Raw genomic sequence first — 27851 nt, 5'->3', positions numbered from 1 at the left:
GTGGTGTTAGTGTCTCTGACTTTTCTCCCTATTGGTAAATGACCAGGAATACCTAATGGAAGTAAACAGTCAAGCTGCATGTGCTACAAACAAGCAACATATTAAAAATGACATATTATGATACCAGTATGCAACATCTAGCACTGTTTTTTATGGCTGCAAATGAATGGAAGTGAATGAGACTGAAAGTATTGATTTCCATTTAAAGGGATTCGATTTGATTCAGCTTTGTTGTCATGACATATGTAGAGAGCAGGGTAATGAAATGCAGTTAGCTCCTTTTAACATGGAAAAGCTAGTTAGGACACAGTGTTGTAAACACAGATGCACTCACAGGTCAGGCTTCCTCCTGCTGTTCCTGCTTGTTTGAGCAGCTCCAGGGAGAATGATTGACAGGCGGTGGTTTTCCCTGAGCCGCTGCGACCCAAAGCCACCAGTGTCTGGTCCCTCCTCTGACCCAGCATGGACACATACACCTTCCTCACCACAGCCTGCAGCGGGCCAGGGGCTTCCCAGGACTCCCAGCGCCGGCTCCGAAAACTCTGAAGCAGAAAGCAGACACATTACTATCTACAAAAGGCCTGTTTAGCGCACTGATTATCTAAATCATGGTCAACGTGCTGTGGTTAAAAGATTTTATTTTTCAATTGGAGCGTTGTGGGAAATAAACTATTTTTCCATGATGCATTAAAACAAAAACAGATCAATCATTTGTTTTTAAAAATTATTTACAGTCTGCCCCTGACATTTATGAAAGCTTGCTTCTTTAGACAAAGAGGTAACTGCAAATTTTTCTTCCTACAAATGTGAGTTTATACACTCACCGGCCACTTTATTAGGTACACCACAGTATTACCGGGTTGGACCCCCTTTTGCCTTCAGAACTGCCTTAATCCTTGGTGGCATAGATTCAATAAGGTACTGGAAAATTCCTCAGAGATTTTGCTCCATATTGACATGATAGCAAAGTCCTGTTCTTAGCTGACAGGAGTGGCACCCGATGTGATCTTCTGCTGCTGTAGCCCATCCGCCTCAAGGTTGGACGTGTTGTGTGTTCAGAGATGCTCTTCTGCAGACCTCGGTTGTAACGAGTGCTTATTTGAGTTACTGTTGCCTTTCTATCAGCTGGCACCAGTCTGGCTATTCTCCTCTGACCTCTGGCATCAACAAGGCATCTGCGCCCACAGAACTGCCTCTCACTGGATATTTCCTCTTTGTCGGACCATTCTATGTAAACCCTAGAGATGGTTGTGCGTGAAAATCCCAGTAGATCAGCAGTTTCTGAAATACTCAGAGCAGCCTGTCTGGCAGCAACAACCATGCCACATTCAAAGTCACTTAAATCCCCTTTCTTCCCTATTCTGATGCTTGCTTTGAACTGCAGCAGATCGTCTTGACCATGTCTACATGCCTAAATGCATTGAGCTCCTGCTGCCATGTGATTGGCTGATTAGAAATGTGTGTTAACGAGCAGTTGGACAGGTGTACCTAATAAAGTGGCCAGTGAGTGTGTATCACAATTCAGACATTCTGTTTTTTTGTTTGTTTTTAGAGTTTGTCTTTGCGAGTTTTTATTTTGTGCAATATCAAGTAAAAAACCATTTTGATTAATAGACAAAATCTTTAAAAAACCAAACATAAAAAACTGTAATGGGACTAAGCCTAAAAGAAAATAATTGAATGAATGAATGAATTTAATAAAGGAAGATTTGTTTCAATACATTTCAAGCTAATTTCTTTTCTCTTTCCCATGAGGACAGGACATAATATTAGACTACATATTCTTCAAGACACTAGTATTCAGCTTTAAGTGACATTTAAAGGCTTAACTAGGTTAACTAGGGTAAAGTTAGGATAATTAAAACTAATATAGCTTAAAGGGGCTAATGATATTGACCTTAAAATGGCTTTAAAACAATTTACACTGCTTTTATTCTAGCTGAAAAAAAGCAAATAAGACTTTCTCCAGAAGAAAAAAATATTAGAGGAAATACTGTGAAAAATTCCTGAATCTGTTCAACATCATTACATTTACAAGAGGGTGAATCATTTTGACTTTAACTGTATTAAATGTGCATATAAAAATATAAAATTATATTCTGCACTAAAACCACATGTAAAAGTGTTATTCTGAGGGTTCTGTAAGCTGACCTTGGTGGGTGAAGACACCGGAGGCCACAGGGCCAGTAGATTGGGTCCAGCGTGGGTCAGCGGTAGATGAGCTTTAGCTCGACTGCTCAAAGTGTGAAGTGCACTCGATTCATTCACACTAACAAGATCACTTAGGTCCTCACACAGGTCCAGCTCAGGTGGATTCAGCTGGAAAACAGCAGAGGTCAACACTGGTCACATATCATACGATGAGTTTACTACAGGATAATGCACACTTAGATAGTTCTTACTGTAAAATAAACACAGAGAGGGTGATTAACTATAATTTTATGTCATGGGATAAAAATGATTATATTGTTAAATTATTCGATATTATTATATTATTAAATAATTAAATAGTATTATTAAATTATTATAAAAATGATTAATTTTTAATCTAAACTATTTTTTACAATACTTTTTTACCTTTATTTCTTTATCACTTAAGGACTTACTTTAGGACTTTAATTCTAGCAACTATATGTTCATAAAACCAACTTAAGTCTTATATATCTATACTTTTTTAATGAACGATGAAAACATGAGGAATTGCATACATATGAAATGAACAAAGGTCCGTAAAATATGTTTAGGTTAATGCAGAATATCTGTTGGGTTTGTTTTAACAGTGGAATTTGCAGTTGTTTATAGGCCTTTAAGGCTCCACTTGTTCACTGCAAAATATGCAAACAAATTCAAATACTTCAGTATTTTCATAACACAGAGAGACCTGAACTGGAATTTTCTGTACAGCATCATAGTTTATTTTTACCTTACTAAAAGCCACTGAGATAAGCATTGTATATTTCTGTCTATTTTTATATACATATTTGCTTCAAAGCAGTCTGTAATATTGTGAATCTCCTTATAGAACGATTTATGTTAGGGATAAAATACATCAAGACGGTTGTTATCACAGAATAAAGCCTGACACTTGTATAAAGCTGAATGGTTTATTCTGAGAAAACAACAATCCTGGATGTACTTTATCCTGATTATTACATGGCTACTTGTCACAAAACATAAAAATTAGACACAAAACATTGTTCTGAGCCAGAAACTAAAACAGCTTATGGAGTATACACTAACCTGCACATTATTCAGACACAAGATGGCGCCAAACAATCAAAAACACAAAGCTGACAGAAACTAAAACAGCTGATGGAGTATACACTAACCTGCACATTATTTAGACACAAGATGGCGCCAAACAATCAAAAACACAAAGCAAACAGAAACTAAAACAGCTTATGGAGCATACACTAACCTGCGCATTATTCAGACACAAGATGGCACCAAACAATCAAAAACACAAAGCAAACAGAAACTAAAACAGCTGATGGGAGTATACACTAACCTGCGCATTATACAGATACAAGATGGCGCCAAACAGCTGACAGAAACTAAAACAGCTGATGGAGTATACACTAACCTGCGCATTATTCAGACACAAGATGGCGCCAAACAATCAAAAACACAAAGCTGATGGAAACTAAAACAGCTGATGGAGTATACACTAACCTGCACATTATTCAGACACAAGATGGCGCCAAACAATCAAAAACACAAAGCAAACAGAAACTAAAACAGCTTATGGAGTAAACACTAACCTGCGCATTATTCAGACACAAGATGGCGCCAAACAATCAAAAACACAAAGCTGATGGAAACTAAAACAGCTGATGGAGTATACACTAACCTGCGCATTATTCAGACACAAGATGGCACCAAACAATCAAAAACTCAAAGCTGACAGAAACTAAAACAGCTGATGGAGTATACACTAACCTGCGCATTATACAGATACAAGATGGCGCCAAACAGCTGACAGAAACTAAAACAGCTGATGGAGTATACAATAACCTGCGCATTATTCAGACACAAGATGGAGACAAACAGTCAAAAACTCAAAGCTGACAGAAACTAAAACAGCTGATGGGAGTATACACTAACCTGCGCATTATTCAGATACAAGATGGCGCCAAACAGCTGACAGAAACTAAAACAGCTGATGGAGTATACACTAACCTGCGCATTATACAGACACAAGATGGCACCAAACAGCTGACAGAAACTAAACCGGTTGAATGAAGCATAGACTAACCTATGTATTATTCACTCACAAGATGGCGCCAAACAAACGTGGTGTGACAAACAAGTATATGGATGTGAACGTATTCACTGGCGGTCAAGGTGATAATCAGTTCTCGGATGAGCCTATGTTATTTACTGGTTGTTATCTGGGAATAACATCTTGAAATGTCACAACTGACCTCACTCTTTAACTGACTGACCAATCAGAATCAAGCATTAGAAATACAGCATTGAACGAATCTCACCTTTTCGATCTCATACTGGGACACATCATGAATGGACTGATCAGAGGCCAATCGAACCCTCACGCGGCCATCGGGGAGCTCTGGTGTGCCCTCATCCGGCTTCAGCTGAGTGGCTGAGACAGGTCAGAGGTCACAGAGGTCAGACATCAACATAACGCACACTGTAAATTGTGATTTCCACTCAATAGGGAACAACAAGGACACTTTTACTGTAATACAGTTTAATACACATGCTCAAAATAAATAATACAATATATTACGATATTGAACATGGATGATATTGTTATTCAGTGCACTTCTAAATTCTGTGTAGGGTTGGGCAATATGATGATATATATCGTATGGACAAAATTAAAAGTGTATCGTTTCATATTATGCTCTTATTATTATCGTTTACAGTACAGCTTTTTCATAATTTATATGAGTGCAATATTACATATGCCATTACAGGGATGCAGACAGAAACATTAATAATGGCATCGGGAGACAGTTACTTAAACATTTGCCCTGAAGTTCTGAAAGAAGTGAGAAATATGATCCCATATGAATGAGTAGATTTTTGAGTATATACCTTAAAATCTAAAAAGAAATGTGGTCCTTTCCATGTGGTCAATGTACTTAAACTATTAATTGATTGAATTCAATATATTGTTATCAGGATTTGAGATTATTTCATGATATGTGACATCATATATACCTAATATTTTGAATTATTTTGTACATTTTTTAAATATTCAGACTGTTGTATTGTCTAATGCTTGAAGATTTTTGGACACAGCTTTAATAGGTTGTAAATGTAGATGTAAACATTTTCACATGATCATCTGTTTTATGACATGCCTGAGATATTGATTGAAAATGTTATGATCATAATAGGCCTATCCTTAGTTAACACTTTATAACAAGTCTCAATTTGTTAACACTAGTTAATTAAACTGAGCTGATGACGAAGTTGTGAAGCGTTTATTAATCAAAGCATATGTCATTTCTTTGTTAATGTTTAACAACTCGCAAAATCAAAAGTCATAATTGTTTTGTTTAATGCACCAAATAAATAGTAACGATCAGATGTATATTTTAAAAACATTATTAACATTATAGAACAATTAAACAAGAGAACGTATAACAGATGTAGCCATTTCACACCTTTGATGCAAGATAATGCATTAATAATATTTATCAATTAGATATCATTAGAAATATGATACCGTAATCCTTTTCCAATTTAATTTATTCAAAACTTTTGTTTACACTCATCTCCAAATATATAAAATAATTCGTAAAGCAATACACAAAAACGTGGAGCACATTTCGTTATTATAATTGTTAAATTAACCCTTTTTGCAGCTTATTTTTTTCAGCCTAGCCTCTTTTTCATAGGTCGCCACAGTGGAATGAACCACCGACTATTCCAGCATATGTTCTACACAGCAGATGCCCTTCCAGCTGCAACCCAGTATTGGGAAACACTCATACACACTCATTCACACACACCCACACACACACACTCATACAGTGTGGCCAATTTAGTTCATCAGTTCCCCTATAGCGCATGTGTTTGGACTGTGGGGGAAACCAGAGCAACACTGGGAGAACATGCAAACCCCACACAGAACACCAACTGACCCAGCCGGAACTCGAACCAGTGACCTTCTTGCTGTGAGGCCACAGTGCTAACCACTGAGCCACAAAAGTGTAACACTGTCAAATACCTAATTGACAAGAGATATGACAAAGATGACAACGATATGACAATGTATTGAGAATAACCACATGAACATAAAATCTTGCATAACAAACCATACAGCTCATCTTTATGTTGCTCTTCTTGTTTGTATTCAGCTTGAGTAAGTAACTGCAGTACTGAGTGCTTTCTTTTGCAGTAATCTTTGAATCTTATAACATGGCAGCTTTGGCGCGTCGATTAGCGCAGCTATGAGCCTGATAAGATAAGAACACTAAACCCATTCATCAGTAAACTGAGTCAACGCTAAAGCTAACGGCACCGCAGATCTGATCAGGGAGAAGATTAGCCTGTGAGAAACACAACCGCTTACGATGCTTTCATGCAGAGACGAGAATATTCCTGCTGAAGAAATGTGTTTTATGCAATAATCAGAGCTGGGTAGACTGCTTTTGTTGTCATAACTTGTAGTCAGAGGTATAATATCTTGGATTATTTATGGTAATGTAATCTGAATACTTTTGGATTACATTTAGATTACTTTAGTGTTAGCTTTCTATTTAATTAGATATTGATATGTTTAGTTCAATATGTTTAATATGTCAGTAAAATAATATCTTAAATGAAGCATTTCTGGTAATGTAATCAGACTACTTTTGGATTACATTTACTGTAGAATACATATGTGGTAACCCTTATTTAATTAAATGATAATATGTTTAGTCAGTAATATAGTATATTAGATTACACATTTCTGGTAAGGTAATCTGACTACTTTTGGATTACATTTAGATTACTTTTGTGCTAACATTTTTTAATTAGATGTTAATATTTTTTAGCAAGTAATATAATATATTAGATTACACATTTCTGGTAATCTGACTACTTTTGTATTATATTTAGATTACATTTCTGCTATCCATTATTTAATTAGACATTAGTTTTTTTAGTCAGTAATATAATCTCTTAGATTACACGTTAATGGTAATGTAATCTGACTACTGTTGAATTACATTTAGATTACTTTTTGTGCTAACTTTTTATTTAATTAGATGTTGATATATTTAGTGAGCGATATATTATATTACACATTTAAGGTAATGTAATCTGACTACTTTTGGATTACATTTAGATTACTTTTGTGCTAAGTTTTTATTTAATTAGATGTTAATATTTTTAGCCAGTAATATAATGTCTTAGATTACACATTTATGGCAATGTAATCTGACTACTTTTGGATTACATTTAGATTACTTTTGTGAAAACCTTTATTTAAATAGATGTTAATATTTTTAGTCAGTAATATAATATCTTGGATTATAAATGTAAGATAATGTAATCTAACTACTTTTGAATTACATTGAGATTATATTTGTGCTATCTATTATTTAATTAGACGTTAGTATTTATAGTCAATAATATATTATCTTAGATCACACATTTATAGTAATGTAATCTAGCTACTTTTGGATTACATTTAGATTACTTTTGTGCTAAGCATTATTTACTCAATGTTATTATTTTTAGTCAGTAATTTAATCTCTTAGATTACACGTTTATGGTAATGTAATCTGACTACTATTGAATTACATTTAGATTACTTTTGTGCTAAGCATTATTTCATTAATATTAATATTTGTAGTCAGTGATTTAATCTCTTAGATTACACGTTTATGGTAATGTAACCTGACTACTATTGGATTACATTTAGATTACGTTTTTGTGCTAACATTTTATTTAATTAGATGTTAATATTTTCACTGAGTAATATCATATACTACATTTCATATTTATAGTAATATAATCTGGCTACTTTTGGATTACATTTAGATTACTTTTGTGCTAACCCTTATTTGACTTCACACATATTAAAGTAGGATAATCTTGTACTAGTAAGACAGATACAAAAAAATATATCTTTACTAACATTCTTAATGAGCAACAAGCAGTGCTAAAGTGAAATGATGGACAGTTAATACATCACAATACTCACACCAAGATACCTCGCTGTTACTGTTTGCTAATAGAAACACTGAATAACACTAAATCACATCTAATAACTTTAAAATAAGTGAATTTAGAAAACAGCAATATTACAAAAACTTATATTGAAAAATATGAAATTCACAGAAATCTTACTGCAACATTATATATTTGATCTAAAAACTGCATAAGACAGATTCAATATCAAATAACCCCTTTTTGTCCCCCCCAAAAAACCCCACTAAGAACTACAAACTCATTTAAGCGATAGGTTTATTATGAAAAACATAAGCATAAGGGGGTGACACAGTGCCTCAGTGGTTCGCACAGTGGCCTCACAGCAAGAAGGTCACTGGTTCGAATCTACCCTAAGTCAGTTGGCGTTTCTGTGTGGAGTTTGCATGTTCTCCCCATGTTGGCGTGGGTTTCCTCCAGGTTCTCTGGTTTGCCCCACAGTCCAAACATGCACTATAGGGAAATTAATAAACTTAATTGGCCGTAGTGTATGAGTGTGTGTGTGTGTGAATGAGTGTGCTTGGGGGTTTCCCAGAACTGGGTTGCATCTGAAAGGACATCCGCTATGTAAAACATATGATGGAATAGTTGGCAGTTAATTCTGCTCTGGCGACCCCTGATATACTGTATAAGAGACTAAGCTGAAGGAAAATGAATGAACGAATAATAAGCGAGTTGAACTAAATGCAATTGTGTGAATAACATGTAATCACATAATCCATAAAATTCGTCTGATTATGAGTATTTAAATGAAGCAGTTTACTCTAATTACAAATACTTGATTTCTGATTAATGCTCCACGACTACCCAGCTCTGACAATAATGTTAAAAATAGTGTGAAAAAAGCTGTGCTGCTTTAACATGACATGACAGCAATGACCTCTGGGACAGACCCACAAACAATAATCAGGCCACACGTAAATATAGCACCCTCTAAAACAACACGATATTAATAACCTGCAACTCAACACCACAGGAGAGCTGCTCCAGCGTTCACATATACATAAAAATGAGCAATGATGCAGCAAAACAACTCAAAATACCAGGCCAGGGCTTGATAAACACAGAATACAGCGTTTTAAATGTCAGGTAAACACAGACTGACCGAGTGTGTACCCATCTCTGTGAGAGAACCACACCTGTCCAGCTTCATACCACACGTCCTTCTGCAGACAAGAGGAGAAAGACAGAATTAAAGACCAAACACACTTTCAATCATTTTAATTGATTATTAATTAGTGGGCCCACATCGAATCTGCACCCACAAACTTACACAGATATTTAAGCCTTTATTTTATCATTGAGTCTGTATATTTACTTATGTAAATACATATGTATTCAGTTTTTACATTCATTTTAGTAGGTTTTTTTTATAATATGCAATGTTTATATGATTTATGTACAATACAGTATATATATATATATATATATATATCTATATCATGGTTTCCACTACATTCATTCTGCCATGGCGGGGCGCCACACAAAAATTCATCGCGCCACGGATTACATAGCATTACATAGCAAAACATTCAGTCATAGTTGTTGTTGTTTTTTATAGCGGGTTATAATTGCACCAAAACGCATTAAAAGGTAAGTTAATTATAACAGCACAAGCTTTCTGTAATCGTAGTAGTGCTGTGCGTTATTTGTTTAACCCTTTAAGGTGACGTGCTGACAGACTGACTGACTGACAGGTGCGTGATGCATGAGGCCAGCAAACACGCCGTAGCTTTCAGTTATGATGACCACAGTTTCCATAATTATACTTGATTTACAGATAAAGGTCTGTGCATACAATGACTTTATCTTGCTGGAGTTTATAGCCGCTTCACTTTACTTCAGGACGCATTAATGCCGCTCTGTAGGTCTGTTGGAGACACTCACAAATATGCCTATAATCTTATAAATGTTGGAGACATACTCACAACATAAACGCACTAAATCACACTTCAGCAGCGTTTATTTAAGAGTGCACAAGAAGATCTGCGCTTGAGTAGCTTATATTTGAGGGCGTGCAAGAAGTTTTGTGCATGAGCACAGGAAATCGGCAAGCAAAGAGATTTGCATATGCTCGTATTACATAAATGCGATCTCGACTTATTATACTGCACTCATGACATTTCTCCATTTGTCATTGAAATAATGCCACAGATAGTTGGTAGATAAAAAAAACCTGCCTTTTTTTTAATACAACAGTTCTGTCTGGTTTTTGAATCTGATTGGATGATATTCTGTCAGTAACAGCACTAGTCCAGCCTCTTCACCCTTCACCCTTGTGTATTACTCTGCCCACATACAGGACACTCTACACTTTGACAAATATTGCTGCTGTTGGACAGCATAATGTACTTTTGAGGCTTTTTTAGGTGAGAATGTAGTTGTTTAGATTGTAACTATGCAGTTTATTTATAAGCAGGGCTCGAAATTGTGACCGTTTTGGTTGCATATGCGCCCGAATTTTTTTCTATGCGACCTCAAATTATATTTGGGAGCATTTGTGTGGGTGCATAAAATTGTTGCGGGGGACCAGTTTTAACTGCAAAAAGTTCACCGCATGCGCGGATTTAGGACACATTCACACAGAATGCATATTTGCACTTTGCAATGCATCTTTCCATATGCAGCACTCAGGAACAGTTTAAAACTGTTGTCATGAAAAAAATCGCCGAAAACAACACTGACAGATTTTGTTTTAGAAACCACCTAATGTGACAAATAATGGCACATCTGATCACTGATCATGTGGTGAATGTTAATCCATCATCTACACTTATTGAAGAGTGGATAAAAGACTTTCATTGGCTCTGAAAATAACTAAAGCATTCACTGTAAAGTCTGTGGGATGGAATTTTCAGATTATTGTTTGCCACATCTAACGTTACACATTTTAAGCATGAGAGGTTCTGTTTAATCCTTCATTTAAACGCCAGATTCTGTCAGCCATGCAAGTGGCAGCTATATGTAAAACTTAACACCATGTACACCACCGCAAAAAAGGCTTCCACTGACTAAGAATACACTAATATTGCAGCTCATGAATAGACCGGTATTGCTATTAAGACGACGTATGCAAATAATAAAAAGCATCAGTGCAATATCAGACACCACCCATGAGAACACAGCAGTTATCGTTAACAGACTCATTCATGTCAAGCAGTGTGTGCAGGGCCGGTTAGCAGTCCGTGTATCTTTTAGTCACTCAATTATGTTATAAATATGTATTTTCTTGTGATAACGGGATTTCATTGAGACATATTTTCCTCACTCATGCATATATTTTTTGCTAGTTAGTTTTGATTAGTGATAATTTCAAATGCAATAAATCTGTTTATATAAAACTTGTAGTAATTGTGCTCATAATTGGTGGGTGCGACTAAATTTTGGCTGGTGCGACTACATTTTTTAAGTTAGGAGCATCTGTGCTACCCAGCAAAAAGGCTAATTTCGAGCCCTGATAGGGATAGTGCCTATTTTAAAATATTTATCAATTCGCAGCATCAGATTAAGTGCATCGGAATCCATCAGCCTGTCTGAGCAGACCAAAGAAAGTGACGGTTAACGTACCGTAACAAACCAGCGTCAGACACCACATAATAAGTCCTTAGGTTAGAAAAACAGCATTTTCTCAGCGTGAATTTCAAATTACAGCAGAACAAATCATTATAAATCATTTGTAAACATAATCAGGTGAATCCAGCATGTCTGTGCAAGAAGATCAACTGATGGAGATCGCAAATGATGGCGGCCTTTTATGGGTCGTTCACATATCACGTCTTTTCTAGAGTTCGCACAAGGTATGTTATTTCCAATGGAGGGGAGCGGCTTGCCTTCCAGACGCACGTAGTTGACTGAATGTCCTAAATGCAACGCAAATCACATGACAAGAACAGACCAATCAGCTTCAGCTTGTATGGAATATACACGTTTCGGTAGACTAATTCTCAGACAGACAGAACACTCAAACACTGCAGTGCTTTGTCATTTTCTCCATAAAGAAAACTTGTATCAGAGTGACAAAAATGTTTTGTCAGCTTGTCATCCTCTGAGAACCTGCCACCCCCCCACTGTCCCTGGTCCGTGGTAAAATTGTCAAGCGTTGACCAGTCTGTGGTGATAAAAAGGTTGGGGACCACTGATCTACGGAACAAACCCCTGTTATACGACTTATATGACTTGCCTAATTACCCTAACTTTAATCAGTTGTCAGAAAATCAGTTATTAGAAATGAGTTATTAAAACTATTTTGTTAAGAAATGTGTTGAAAAATAATCTTCTTACCGTTAAACAGACATTGGGGAAACATATACAGGGGGGCTAATAATTCTGACTTCAACTGTATATCTACAAAGACTATAGAACACACGAGACGTGCCACTCGTATACTTTTGAATAGGGAAAAGTGTAACTGTCAACATGGTGAATGAAGCGCCGCCTTCTAGTACAGGAGCCAATCAGCGATCGCTATATGGTGAATAAAGCCTGCCTTCTAGTACAGTAGCCAATCAGTGATTACTATAGAAAGACAATCCTCCGGGGGAGGGGCTCGGACCAGATGTGATTTTCAGCAGATTTTGTGTGATACGAACATTTAGAAATGAAACTAAGTATACAGTTGTTGTTTAATATTATCGGTTATTCGTAATATGTAATGTAATCGTCAGCTTGGTGAGTTTTGGAGAATTTGATGTTTCCCCGTTCAGACAGAATGCCTGAGCATACTGACAAAGAGGCGATTCAAAGATGGCCGCCGAGTGAAATGACTTGCCTTAAAGGAGGGACTTTAATATATAGAACAAAACAACAACAAAACAATAAACAAAAACTAAACTACAACATAAAACCCAATAACAGAATCCCAGTGATAACACTCTAACTCTGGATCTACTCACCACAGGCACCTTGCTCTCCTCCCTCATTTGAGTTTCAGTGATCTGACCCTCCGGCTCCTGTCTCACGCCCTTCACTTCCTGTTTCGGCGGTTGGACTTCCTGCAGCAGCTTCACCTGCTCCTCCTTCTGCGGGGTGTGTGTGTCTGGACTGACCTCAGGACTGCAGGTCTGTGTTTCTGCTCTGGGGTTTTGGGGGTTTTCGGGTGAGATGATCCTCCTGGGTGAAGACGTCTTCTTCTCTGACAGAGCGATGTGCCGTCCGCGCTCCCCGTTCACCGGCTGCTCCGCTCGCAGCGACATCTCAGCCTCCAGAATCGGCGGAGTTTCATCGGGAAGAAGGAAATTCTGGACAAGGTTGTCGCTGAGTTTGCTGGGCTGTGAAGAGAGTTAAAAACAATCAATCAATTTTATTTACATAGCACCTTACTACAACTAGTTTTCACCTCAATTTCTCCTTACACTGATTATAAAATATTACTTCTTACCTATAAAGCTTTAAATAATCTAGCTCCTGTTTATCTAACCAACCTTCTGTCTCGCTACAATCCAACTCGCTCTTTAAGATCTCAAAACTCTGGGCTGCTAATAGTACCTGGAATAGCAAAGTCTACTAATGGAGGTCGAGCCTTCTCATTTATGGCTCCTTAACTCTAGAATAGCCTTCCTGATAATGTCCGAGGCTCCAACACACTCTCTCAGTTCAACACTAGATTAAAGACCTATCATTTTAGTAAAGCATACACACAATGCAGCACATAATGGTATGATGCATGAGGTGAACCATCGAAGACTTCAATAATATAGAGGCAATATTTCAGGAGGGCTTAATAATTCTGACTTCAACTGTAGATCTGTTTTGTGCATCTTCAGAGTCTCTCACCGGTTTGTCTTCCTTGATCTCTGGCTCTCGGTGTCGCGTCTCCTTCTCGGTTTCTCGGACCAGCTGCTTGAGGAATCCTCCAGGAACAGCAGACAGTGGAGGAGGAGGCTGAGCGGCGGCCTCTGGAGCTTTCTTCTCCTCCTTTATCTGTGGAGACGCAGGAGATCCAGTCATCACCTCCACACACACTGCAATAACACTGCAAACATGCATTCTCCCAATATCTGGTTATATTTACATAAGCAAATACATTTAATGCTTTCGTTTTACTATTTATATGTATATAATAGGGATACAAATTAAAAAAGGCATGATGATACCTTCCAAAAATTTGCCAAACAAAAAGTATTTACTCAAAAAAAAACTATATATTTATACAACAGTTCTGTCTGGTTCTTGAATCTGATTGACTGATTGCCGTGCGATAATCTGCAATAACAGCACTACAGCCCCTTCATTCTTGCATATTATTCTGCCCCCATAGAGTGACCGCAGATCTATAAACTCACTACAGTTTGATGAATATTGCAGCTGTTGGTCAACATAATGTACTTTTAAGGCTTTTTAGGCGAGAATGCAGTTGTTTAGATTGCAACTATGCAGTTTATTTATTATGCTGCATTCACACCAGGCACGGACAAAGCGCGAAGTGGGAGAGATTTACATGTTAAGTCAATGCAAAGACGCGAATAGACATCCTGCAGCGCGATTCACGCAAATGAAGTGATTGCGTTTGGTGCATTTTGAATCGCTCGAGTTAGAAAATCTGAACTTCATCGGACATTTGCGCTGCATTAACCAATCAGGAGCTTTCTCTTGTAGATGAGTGATTATGACATAGCGCATGTTGTTGGTTTCCCGGGAAAAATCCTCTTGCCGACACCGGACAACAGTTCATCAAACTGAGCTTGGCTCAGTCAGAAGCACCGCTGAAAGCTTCCATCATCCAGGTACAGTTTCTGGAGGAGTTGATAAACTCACAGAGAACTCACCTCTGAATGGATTTAGTGGACCCAGACATGGCTCCAAACAAATCGACACTGATTATCAGCCTTTCTAAAGCACATAAACTACTCTCAACAAGATCTATGTTAGCCATTTAGCAATGAAGCTACAGTCACCAGGCAGACAGAAGCCCTGCCCATGATGCAAATCTATTGTCAAGTGAATTTGATGTGCGAATGAAGCGAGTAAACTCAAATGTTTACATGTCTATTTACGTGCGAATAGCGCGATTTATCTGTCCGTGCTATGTCTGGTGTGTACACAGCATAAGGATAGTGCTTATTTTTAAATACTTATAATTTTGGAGATACATCGCGTTAGCAGCTATTAGCCTCTCATTGAACAGAGCAAAGAGTGTTGACATTCTGCCACAAAATGGCGACAGATACCGTATAATAAGAACAAAGGAAGGAATAGAGGAGGGAAAAACTTCAAACTACAGCTGATCAAATCATTATAGAACAGGTAAATGACTTTCTAAGTCGATCTCTCTCTTTTGTATGTTGCATTGCTCTATTTATACTACAGTAATGTGGTAGTGTTTGCTTTGCTTTGGCTTTTTCGGGGATTAATTACTGTGAAATCCCGATTGCCACAGAGAAATACTGGGAAATATCTGATGGCATTTCATCCTGTTCAGCTTTATAAGCTTAAAATGTGAGCAAAATCAGCTGTTTTGTCATCACTTCAGACATTACACTAGAGAATCATTCAAACACGAGCTCTAAAGTGATTTTTTAAGTAACGGTTTCTGCTGTTCTGACATCAGCTGCAGATGTGAACGAATGGCGGAAGAAAGTAGCTCCTCATACAAAAGGGTTTTTGAGACTCTCCGTGTTTGAGTTTCTTTTTTATATACACAATTATGCCGTCAAACTGTTGTATAAACGTAATATTACACTTATAGCAGTGCGATATGGCTGTATATATTTGATACTGGTTGGACACTTAGGCACTCGGCCTGCAGCCTCAAGCCAACACACGCTTCCCACTAGTGCCAATGTACATCCATATCACACTGCTACTCGTGTAATATTGCTCATACACACACACACACACACACACACACACACACACACACACGTGCATGCATACATACATACATACATACATACATACATATATATATATTTATATATATAATATATATATATATATATATATATCAGTGTTGGGCCGTTATTGGCGTTAACGTGCTGCGTTAATGCGAGACTCTTATCGGGCGAAAAAAAAATATCGCCGTTAATCTATCCTCAAAGTTGGGTTGGAAGCAGGTTATATTCCACGCTTCAAGATATGTTGACTTTCACCTTGATATTTTAGCACGGATGTATACCTGGCCGAATGTGTGTTGAAATATGTATGCCGCTTAAAATAAATTTACAGATTTATATATACAGTATATATGCATTTTGTTTTAAATTTTATTTGAATAAATGTAAAGAACACACATTTTGTTTCTTGGTAAAATTCAAAACAAACATGCTGTGGTGCTACTGTGATATTTCGATGCTTTAAAATGATACTATATATAAACTGCATTATTAACACATTTCTTCATCATGCTCAAAAAACATGCCAGTTCCATAGTAGAACTTTGTATATTTCATCATTAATTCTAAAACTCAATGACCTTGCTAACCTATGCTAAACAAGCTAGATTGATCCTCATTGTAGATTTACCGTAGTTCAAGCACAGTAAACAAAGTGTATCAGTAGTAATATCAGAGTAACCACTGGTCAAATCAGTATTTAGTATGAAGAAAGTCACAGCAGACACATTTTAAGCTAACTTATTATAAATGTATTTAGCATGAATCTTCCAGCAAAACTACAGATGGTTGAACTACAGTAAACCATGGCAAATGTTAGTGACATTGAAGTAAAGAGTGACTATTTGTAGTCCTGCGGAGAGTTTCTCTGTTAGCAGTTCATCCAGTACTTTGATATTAAACACATGTTGAGTGGCTGAATGTTAGCAGTAGATCTGAAACACTAGATAGGGTGTACAGTAACAGCTCTTCATGATGTGGACACGACTAGCAAAAGTTGCAACAGTGTGCCACAGTATAGTCATGGCAGCTGATAATAGCTGGAAAAGTCATTTACATGAGTTTATCATAATGAAGCCATGATGACATATTTAAGAGAGGTAAAACCCTAAATATACAATGTCACGTCAGCAAAGCTAAAAATACAGTCATTCTAGCGCACACTACAGGGATTGAGACCCACCATAGAGAGCCACTGGAAACAACATGAGTCACACTGAGAGAATTACAGCCTGCTTAAAAATCAGCTATGAAAAATTGATGAATTATTTGGTGTGGGACACGTTTGGGTAGACATTGTAAACAATGATGTCAAACTGAACTATATTATATACCTCTATACTATATATTAACTTGTTCTTATTAAAACAATAATACAAAAAAGGTTATTTTATTTAAAGTATTGAGTTTTTCTTCCTCTGTTTGTTATGGTTCTCTTCTCTCTGACTCTATCCGCTGTCTTTCCGACAGGTTTTATTATGAGCGCACGGGTGTCAACATGTGGAAGCTTGCTGGAGTGTTGGTGAAGTCCATTTAAAACAGGACTGAAACTTCATTCGGAGAGTCTCCTCTCTCCCAGCTTGATTTGTTAATTTGTGAAAAACTTGTGTTGTTTTTGCTCTGCGATCTTGTCAAAATTAAACACTGAGTGTTGACGATTATTAAGATCAATACGGATACGCATGTGATGAGGATGGTGCCTTTTTGTTTTATTAAGTTTTCTCATGTTTTGTGGTTAGTAGGAAGGTAAGTAAATGTTGTTTAATTAGTTTTATTTCATGTGCAGGTAAGAGGGTTTAAAACTGTTGTTGAGTTTCTTGTTCATTATTTTGGCTTTACCTCCGCAAGATTTTTATGTCTCCTTTAAAGTTAAGTGTCAAATAAATTCGACTTTACGTTATTTCTTTCATCAATCGTCTTTGTTGTTGTTTTTTTAATTTTGAATAGGAGATGAGACTCTGGGCTCCTCGTTAATTAGGAGGTGTCCTGTTTAGTTTCAATTTATTTTATTTATTGTTTCAGGTCTCGCTTGCTTTGTGGAGCCGTGTAAAGTTAGAGAATGTAACTATAACATAAATTAATTTGTATGTATACACACATAAACAGATGAAGTCAAAACTTATGTGAATTTATTTTTTACTTTTCAATTATTTCCCAAATGATGTTGAACAGATTCAGGAAATTTTCACAGTATTACCTATAATAATTTTTCTTCTGGAGAAAGTCTTATTTGTTTTATTTTAGCTAGAATAAAAGCAGTTTTTAATTTAAAACCCCATTTTAAGGCCAATATTATTAGCCCCCTTCAGCAATATTAGTTTTGGATTGTCTCCAGAACAAACCACTGTTACATAATGACTTGCCTAATTACCCAAACTTTACCCTGATTAACCTAGTTAAGCCTTTAAAGGGTCACGAAACACCAAAACACGTTTTGACATGTTGATAGTCATATATGTGTCCCACGTTGCTAAAAACACTATTAGGACACACATATTACACAAAAAAGGGAAAATTGTTTGTTTTTGCGTTATTTCTAACAAATTCGTTCATCCGGTTTGACAATAAATTTAGAAGCTACATCACGGCGATGAGATCCTTGTGTAAACTCCTGTGTGTAGATTGGATGTCTATACCAGCGAGTACAACTTGACGCCTTTGAGCTTTCAGCCTTAATTCATGAGAAAGACTGGGTTCGAACTAATCAACGCGCTATATTGTGAATGAGGTGCAACTTCATTAATATGCATAATAGTTTCGAAGACTGTTTGTACCTGTTACAGTATTTAGATGGCAGAGAGACGCCACGTTGTGTTGCCAACCGTGATTAAAACAAGTGGAGGAAAAAGAATTGTTCGGACACACAGGTCGTCAGTGTTGTGTTTATAAATGTGCTGCAACGAAGGTTTTTTTCTATTTCCCCGCTATGAGAGTGCAGCTGGACTCAAGTGTGGATAACAGTGGTCTGCTAACATGCAACAGAAATATGTTTGTAAGGAACATTTTACCAGAGAGCTTTTCACATTTAGAAATGGTGAAATCTGGATTTGCCGCTCGTCTCCTTTTAAAATTGATACGGCTCCAGTTGGTGTTGATTGTCCTGTCTCTACAGATTTGGTAAGTGTGTGATCAGTGTGATTTGTTTGTTTATTCAGATGCAAAGTCAGTTAGTATCGTCAGCAGTACTCTTTCAGTTTTTAAAGACAGACCTTAGTCAAAATGATTTAGTTACTAAGTTAATAGTACGTTAATATCACTGCAATATTATAGACTGAAAGATCCGCTGTAAAGGCTGCTCTCTGAATGCAAACATGTAAACACCTTAATCACACTATTACTGTCGTGTAGGATTTTCACAGCATTTTGTGACGGGATATTCTATAAACACACGGCTGTGTTTCTACTGATAAATGCAGAGGTTTTTTTTTTCTCCTATACGGCATGCGGTATCATCAAATTCCATTAAAACTACACTCTTCCAGCAGTTCCTCGCATCCAATATCTTGTTTGTCACGGGGGGCATGCATGAAATGTTCCTTAATGAAAGTGAAAGTGCCAAACTGCAGTTAAAGTCAACAAATTAGGAATGAAACACCTGAAATTACATGAAACTCCAGAGGAAATGTGGATAGTGTGATGTCGAATTATGTGCAATAACATGTAAAACGGGATCATGAAAGGAACATTCAAAAAGCAGCTCATGTAAACACTTTAATCATATTATTGTCTTATTCAGATTAAGGCAAATAATTCTATTACTGATGTCCATGTAAACATAGTCACTGTATTTCCCTCCTGTGTGTGTTTGTGTTGCCGCTGTGAAAATCAGTGTGTGCTAATAATGAAACTCCCCTTTTCATGCAAACCATTCTCTCTTTCAGCACTCCCACCTAAGCAAAGCTGGACTTACACATTTACCTGGGGGGGGGGGGGGGGTCATGGCCCTTTAAATGTCACTTTAAGGTGAATAAAATGTATGAACTCATATGTGATACATTTCATTTGCATATATATTGCATTATATCAGATTTGTACATAGGTTAGTAACAGGTTAGTCAAACGCTGCACCTCCCTTCTGCTCCCAGAGCTTTAGGCGTGAGGAGAGAGCCATGAGGACGAGGGTCAAAGGTCAAGCAGGAGATCCCGACAAGGAGAGACGAGACCAGGAGAAGCAAAACCCCCAACAGTGACAATGTGAACCTGAAACACACACACACACACCACAGCACTGAGCTCATATCACATCTCAAAAGCAAAACTAAAAACTTAATACAAAACCAACACATTATTATTTCAGCATGTATGCACTGCAAAGACAAGAGAATATCCCAATATTTGGCTAAATCTCATGATAAATGCCTGGCTCACATTTCATCATCATTATTATTATTACTATTATTATATTTCACATCATATTTTGAGCAAGAGAGAGAATATCAAAGTTCTGGTGTGGATCACATGACATCTAAAAAACACCTGTTACCTGCTAATTTCAATATCATTATGATAATAAATGATTTAAAATTACAGCTAATAAAAATAGCATTTTATAAATATTGTTATCGCAATCCTCAGCAACAGTATTACATATTTTCCCAGTATCATGCAGCTCTAACAGAAACCTCATGACAACTACTCAGAACACTTTGACAACTTCCTAATAACCACCTAGAACACCTCAGCAACAGCTTTACAACCCCTCACAAGACCCTAGCTACCCAACCTCATAACAACAATTTAGAACACTCTAGTAACCTCATAGCAACACCTTGACCAGCAGCCGGATGAGTTCAGCATCTTCACAGCAAAGCAGCAGAAGATGTGAAAGTGCAGCTGAGCTTCTGCAGGCAATAATGCTGTGCTGAGTGATGAAAACAGAGCTCTGCTTCACAACACAAACAAACCCAGAAGCCGCTCTAATGAAGAACAAATGGCAGGAACGGCCTGGAAACAGCGCAGATCTGAGCTCCATTAACATCAAGCACTTCTTTATTTGAGGAACATGTTTCACTGTGTTGACTTACTGTATGATGAACAATTCTGCATTATCACTACAATGCAAACCAGCAACTTCAACAAATATAATAAAAATGGACATACGATATTTAAACTGAATGATGTTCTGTAAATTACAGCACGACAATCTGAGTTAACACTTTAGTTATTAGGATAGCCTGTATTAAAATAGCCTGTTATAAAGATATTGGCTATTTATTAGTACTTATCATGTACTATTAATAAAGTAAATATTATGCATGATCTTTTTGTATATCGGTAATCCTAACTCAACTACCATCTCAACAATGACTTGCCAATTAGAAATTCATTGAGCTAAAGGTCTTATTTAATGGTTTGTCAATAGGTCAAGAGCAAGAATTGTACTTTAAAATAAAACGAACAAATCTGTTATTTTGAGAGAAAACTGTTAATACAGAACTAAATAAAATTAAATGTACACAAAATAAAATGTTAAAATGAATGAAAATGACTTAGCAAAAAAAATATACATACAAATGAATAAGTAGAATAAACGTAAAAAAAACATAATAGTATGCGAAATAAACTGTAAAGCATTGTTACAAGTAATGAATAAATTAATGAATTAACTAATAAAATATGAATAGCTTGATCTAAAATAAATTAAAATGTGGAATTATTAGCCTTGCACATAGTAAATCCTTCAAAAATCGGAATAAATAAAAAAGATATATATTAATTGTTTGCTATAGAAAATGTAATATATATATATATAAAGTTACATGGCAGTACACTGTTTTTTGTTTTTTTTTGTTTTTAGAAACAGTCTACCAGAAAGTCAACAAAGTCTACATTAGTTTCTAAGAAATTTGCTAATTAATCAACCATAATGAGTGATGAAAACTTGTTTTAAAGCCATGAACAAATGAACAAATCCTTAATTCATCAAGTTTTTTGAAGGATTAAATTAGAACTATGTCTAGAATACCATCTGAAAAACATTTATTTTAGGGATGCACCGATACCACTTTTTTACAAACCGATACGAGTACGAGTATTTTAATTTGTATACTCGCCGATACCGAGTACCGATACCGATACTTCATAGATTTGGTTTCAATAAAGTTTATTTGTTTTGGTGGTTTATTTTGCCTGCAGTGAGGATGAACACAAAAATCTTTAACAGAGGGCTGTTCCAAGCCAAAAATATACACACATTGTTGATAACCCTGCAAATCCATAGACCTTATCTGTTAGCGATTAGGACATTTACAGCTACCCTTGCGCTTACATGCATCCACGACTTCACACACAAAGTGTGTGCAGTGTACATTACCTTATGGAGTCACTCTCATTGCATATTGGGGACGCATAAAACCCTGTTATGATTCTTTCCTATTCATGAGTCCTGTCTTTGATCTGCAGGTTAGGTAATTAAAAATCGGCTATACTTTATGTTTAACTGTGGGTGGGTCGCAGCTAGATAAGACCAATAGCCATAAACGCATACGTACTCTCATTTTAAAAATCACACGACCATCATCCCACAATGTTTATTAATAAATAATCTTATTTTTATTCAAACAGAAATGATTTAGCAATGCCGAGCCATTGACAAGCCAACTGCAGAGAAACAAAGCAACCATCGCAGCAACAGCAGTGATCACTTTTTGCCAAGTTCAGCTCTTCCTTTTTGCACTTGATTATTATGCGTTTAATGTTAAAAAAGCAATAATGAATAGCCCTACATGAGAGTAACCTGTGTGTGTGTGCGTCTTTTATCACTGAAGCCGCTCTCTTCCAAAACCGAAAGTTGCTTCGCCTGTCTGGCAATATTTTGGCTTTTAATCGAATGAAAAGTTAATTTAGGTGAGCCAATATTAAAAAATTGCAGTAAAGTAACTGTGACGTGCGGCCACACATTGAATCTGAGGTCTGATCTCATCTTGCTGTCTTCCAGACATTGATACGGAGATGCCACACAAGTCAAGTCAAAAAATGGAGGCTGGTGACAGAATAGCTGAAGTTTTTGTGAAATCTATCAAAAGCACTGAAATTAACAGGCATAAATGAGCCAAGAAGTCTATCTGTAGGATATCTGTATAAACGCAATTAGAGCCAATGTTATATAGAAGTTGTGTCGCCTAATAATTATATCAATTCTAATAAAATGAAAACCAAAATTAACAAAACATTGCATTTTTCGTTTGATCAAAAATATACGGAAACGAAAAAAAACTAAGGGTGGCTAGTTGGTATTAACATGTTTTAATATTAATAAAAATATGTTTAGCCTATTTAAGCTTAACGGTTATATGCCGTTAAACTGGTCCCGTGGACTTCAGCACAAGTAATCTTGCGAGTGCAGCGTAGTGTGTGTCAGGGCATGTCAGTTGCCCCCATAGACTGTAAAATATATGGACGTAGTATCCGTGACGTCACCCATAGGTTTCTAAAGAGCGCAAATTAAGCTAAAAGTAGGCGCGGCCAACCGTCGCCATTTTGTTCACATGTCATCGCACCCACGGCGGGATATCAAACAAGGGCAAAAAGGCGGAGAGTGAGCGGAGCTACAGATACCTGCAGGCATTTTGCTTGGACCTGGTTTAGACAGAGCTTACTTTGGGAGAAACGCTTGATACTTTATTACCTGCGACTCGTTTGTGTTCTGACCACATGTGCTTGGTTGTACACTATATCAATAAAGTGTTTAGACTGTTAAAAACACTGTTGTAACACAATGAGCCACTAAGCAGTGTTCTTATGAGGTTTTTCAACAGGAGGAAAACGCGAAATACGTAAAAACACTTAAATTATAGTCTGTGTTAGTAAATGCAAGTAATTAGCCGTAATCAGCTGAGGTGACGAGACAGCGAGCAGTGAGACCTAGCTGTCACTCAAGTGGCCACGCCCTTAATTATGCAGACTTAATATAACTTAATAAAAACGAAACGGATGAGTTATAAAAAACATTCACCCCCCTCACAGTTGTCATGAATGTTAATCATGGCTATATGCACCAAAGCCATCTTTTGTACCAGGCTGTAAGCATGTTTTTATCAGCTGTAAAAATGGCCAATTTCCCATTGGAGTCAGAAATGACCTGGACTTCCTGGAGCAAGCCCCCCAAGACGAATCGATGAATTGCAGTTTTAGCTACTTCCGTATTGGCTTCCCGAGGGAGAGCAGGAGGTTGCCGCTTGGTTGCCCCTGGGTGAGAGAGAAAGTACGCGCACCAAAAGCAAGATCAAATCGTTATAAATATTCCTTTAATTGCATATCGAAATATTTATACATTTACATGGTGTTTATTGAGATTGAGTGATCTGTATAGGCTGTCTGATCTTTACAGAAGCTGTAAACTGACACGCGCGCGGTGATCGCAGTGATGTTCAGCTCTGATAAGCTTTTATTTAGCCTGTAGGCTTTAGATTTCTTACATAATGTTTCATTACTTAACATTTCTTTCATATATTTTATTTATAGGTTATATATAAAATGAGTGCTAGCTTGTTTAGCTGTGATTATTATGCAAGGATCATATTTCATATTCGGTTTATTCTTCGGTAGCCTAAAGATTCGTTAATAATGTATTTTAAACGCTGTATTTTAAATGTTAAAGATTGTTTATAAGGACTAATCTATTAATATATAATACATTAGGCTAATTAATACATTAAGGCATTGAAGTCAGGTGGGACAAATCACATCCATGCAGTGAATTAGTGTTGAGTGGTATCGGTGTGTGGTATCGGCCTTTCATGTCCGATACCAGTACATTAACCAAGTATTGACCCGATACTGGTAAGGTTATCGGTGCATCCCTAATTTATTTTTAAAATGCTGAAGTCCCAGGCATTAGTACCCCAAATTAATTTCTCACGATCAATCCGTACAATCAAAATGTCTTGACTTTTGTACAGGTTACATCCTGTACTGTAGTAGCATTACAAGAACCCTGGTGTACCATAAAAATAATTCATAACACTTTAGGCAATTCTCACTATTAACTACTGGCTTATTACTAGGGGTGTCAAAATTAATTTTTTCTTCGGTGCACCGCGATGCAGATGGACAATTCGGTATTGGTTCAGTAATAATCACAACCCGTTATTATGTACTGACGTCATTAACCTCATATGCGCTCTGTTGCGAGGGAGGCGATCGCGGGTATTTACAACACTACAGGCGCCAACTACTTAAAAATTTCACTGTGTGTGTGTTTTCTGGAAAGTCTTTCACTGGCACTTACAGCAGAAGCCCCTATTTCTCTGCGATTGAGGGAATGAAAGTACTCCATTTCTCTTTCTCTCTCTCTCTCTCTCTCTCTATCTCACACTGTGGGTCATTTCCCCTGCTGGCGTGACCCTTCCTCCCCTCTTTTCCTCTCGGCTGTATGCGTTCCCGTGGCTGTACCTGTGCATTGTCGCGGGACCGACCAGATTTCGGCGCGGGAATAAATTTCTGAATAAAGAGCAGCAGCGGTCGGTAAATCTGATGTAATTTTAACAGGAGTGGGCAGTTTCACAATATCCATCCCTAGGAGCGAGCGAGCAAGCAAGCGTGGTGTGTGTGTGTGTGTGTGTGTTTGTTTGTTTGGTGCTGTCTATGTTTGTGTGTGAATAAGAGTGTGGTGCTGTGTGTCCATGTGTGTTTATACAGACAGCTTGGTATAGCCACCGCCCAAAATACAACACTGTGTATGGAAAGCATCGTCAATGCACCGAAATATCGAATTGAACCGAATCAATGGCATGATAATTGTAATCGAACCATGAGACCAGTTTAGGTTCACACCTATAATTAATACCTGTCCATTATAAATATATTGGTTGTTTATTAATACTTATCAAGTATTACTAAAAAGTAAATTAAATTTTTTATAAAAAGTTAATTTAATTTAAAAGTAAATGCATTTCTACATCCCTAACCATACCTGATAACTAGGGCCAGACCGAATCTGCGGACATTTTTTCCAATTTCTGTGGAGACTTTTGTAAAAAATCTGCGGATTTGTGTGGAATGATTTTAGGAGTTTCATAACTAAAAATTTAATATATGAAATAAAAATTAATACATTTTTTACTTTTATTTAATGTTTACAATGCAAATTCATCTAGATCCACTTAAATGGTAAACAAAGCAAATCTCTCATATAATATATCTACTAAAAGACAGAGATCAAATGAACATTTTAATAGAACTATTATTATATCACAATAATATTAGTAAATTTTAAAAAACGGAACAAATATAAATTAACACACATTTACACAAGTAAATAAATAGGCTCAACGATGGGCTAAAAATCTGTGGAAAGCTGCGGATTTCTGCGCCTGCAGATTCTGTGTGGGCCTACTAATAACCAACAACTACCTTTAATAGACTATTTTGAGGGATGTAAACAAAAACAAATGGTCCCAATGTATTTCCTGTTTTACATTTTTAATTTCTATAGCTTAAGAGAATCTAAAAAGAGCCACATATTGATCCATAATGTTATGATAGCTTGTTAATAAGCAGGAAATATTCATGCGGCCAATGACATGACCACATTGAAATTGTCTATATCTAATAATACACAGCAATTTAAGAGTTTATAGAGAAAAAGGTCATAGTTAATGGTTTTGTAAAGGCACGGGTCACCCAAAAAATGAAATTTTACTCATAATTTACTCACTAAAATGATTCTAAACTTTTAAATGTTTCTTTTTGTTCTGTTAAACACAAAAGAAGATATTTTGAAGAATGTTGGAAACCAGTAACCATTGACATACATTGTAAGAACAAAAATACTATGAAAGTCAATGGCTGTTTTATCCAGCATTCTTCGGTTGGCCATATCTTTTGTGTTCAAATGATAAAAGAAATTAGAGAGGATGAGTGAATATGGTAACAGTTAACATTTTTGGTGAACTGTGGCTTTAAATGCATCCTAAAATAAATTGTGACCAAATAATGTTCGACAAATAAATCTACCTTTACCCATAGACACACAAAACAAAATACAGATTGATGTGTGAGGTTTAAATCAAATTTCCAATCACCCCAAACCTCGACATCTTGTCATCCACTCAGACATTACACTGCAAATACAAAACAAATCAGTCAGAGGCTGAAATGATCCTGCGAGTCAGAGCTCATGTTTCAGCAGAGCCACGTTTAGTCCCTCAATCTCCCAGAGATCCAAGCAGAGGCCTACAAATTCTGTCAAAACACTGAATATGAGGGCCCTAAAACTCATGAGATCAACAAACACCGGCCATACAGGAGCTATTAATAAATGTGTCTCCACTGAAGAGGAACCGAGTACATTTGGGGGGTCAGTAAAACGACAAACACACGTCTGGTGAACACACATACCTTCTGATGGCTTCCTTTATGAGTGGAAAATACATCCAATGAGAGAAAGAGTGTGTGTCAAACTCCGGAGAACAGATATTTGGAGGCCAAAAAGTAAAGCTCAGAGTCTCACTGTCACTGCGAGGGTGAAGCTGCAATCTGAAATAGAGTGGCATGAACGAACACACACACACACACACAGATAAGCATGGCAGCTGAGTTAACACAAGTCTCCGCTATAAATAACCCTCAGTCAGAGGATGTGGGCCGCAATACCCTGTTTGGGAAACACTTGAGTGCTGTAAATGTGGGCAAACTGAACGGACAGACCGCAGACCCGATCGATGATTTCAAAACACGGTAGTCATAGGGTCGCGATAGATTTAACCTTACTCACACTCGCGTTTTTTCCAAATCCACACTACTTTCGTTCATCTTCAGGAGAACAAGGAGATATTTTGAGTAACATAGGGGATTTATTTAAACTCTGACGATTCAAGACGTTCGTGCGGAGATTAAAACACGATTTCA

General features: G+C 36.9%; 1 protein-coding gene across 1 annotated transcript in view; it reads right to left on the bottom strand.

Moving 5' to 3' along the window:
• Positions 1–27518, bottom strand: part of LOC130235867 (unconventional myosin-XVIIIb-like) — a 109554-nt gene extending 82036 nt beyond the window's left edge. The window contains exons 1-8 of the mRNA XM_056466379.1: positions 27342–27518; positions 20076–20201; positions 13945–14093; positions 13065–13439; positions 9278–9338; positions 4491–4603; positions 2152–2319; positions 335–542 (exon numbers count right to left, since the gene is read on the bottom strand). Coding sequence (XP_056322354.1) covers positions 335–542; positions 2152–2319; positions 4491–4603; positions 9278–9338; positions 13065–13439; positions 13945–14093; positions 20076–20112 — 1111 coding nt within the window. The 5' untranslated portion in view covers positions 20113–20201; positions 27342–27518. The remainder of the gene's footprint in view (positions 1–334; positions 543–2151; positions 2320–4490; positions 4604–9277; positions 9339–13064; positions 13440–13944; positions 14094–20075; positions 20202–27341) is intronic.
• Between the last annotated feature and the right edge of the window lie 333 nt (positions 27519–27851).

Source organism: Danio aesculapii, chromosome 10 (assembly GCF_903798145.1).
Source record: "Danio aesculapii chromosome 10, fDanAes4.1, whole genome shotgun sequence".
Classification (NCBI taxonomy): Eukaryota; Metazoa; Chordata; class Actinopteri; order Cypriniformes; family Danionidae; genus Danio; species Danio aesculapii.
Note: the sequence above shows the minus strand (reverse complement) of the source record. Positions and strands in the feature narration are given on the sequence as shown.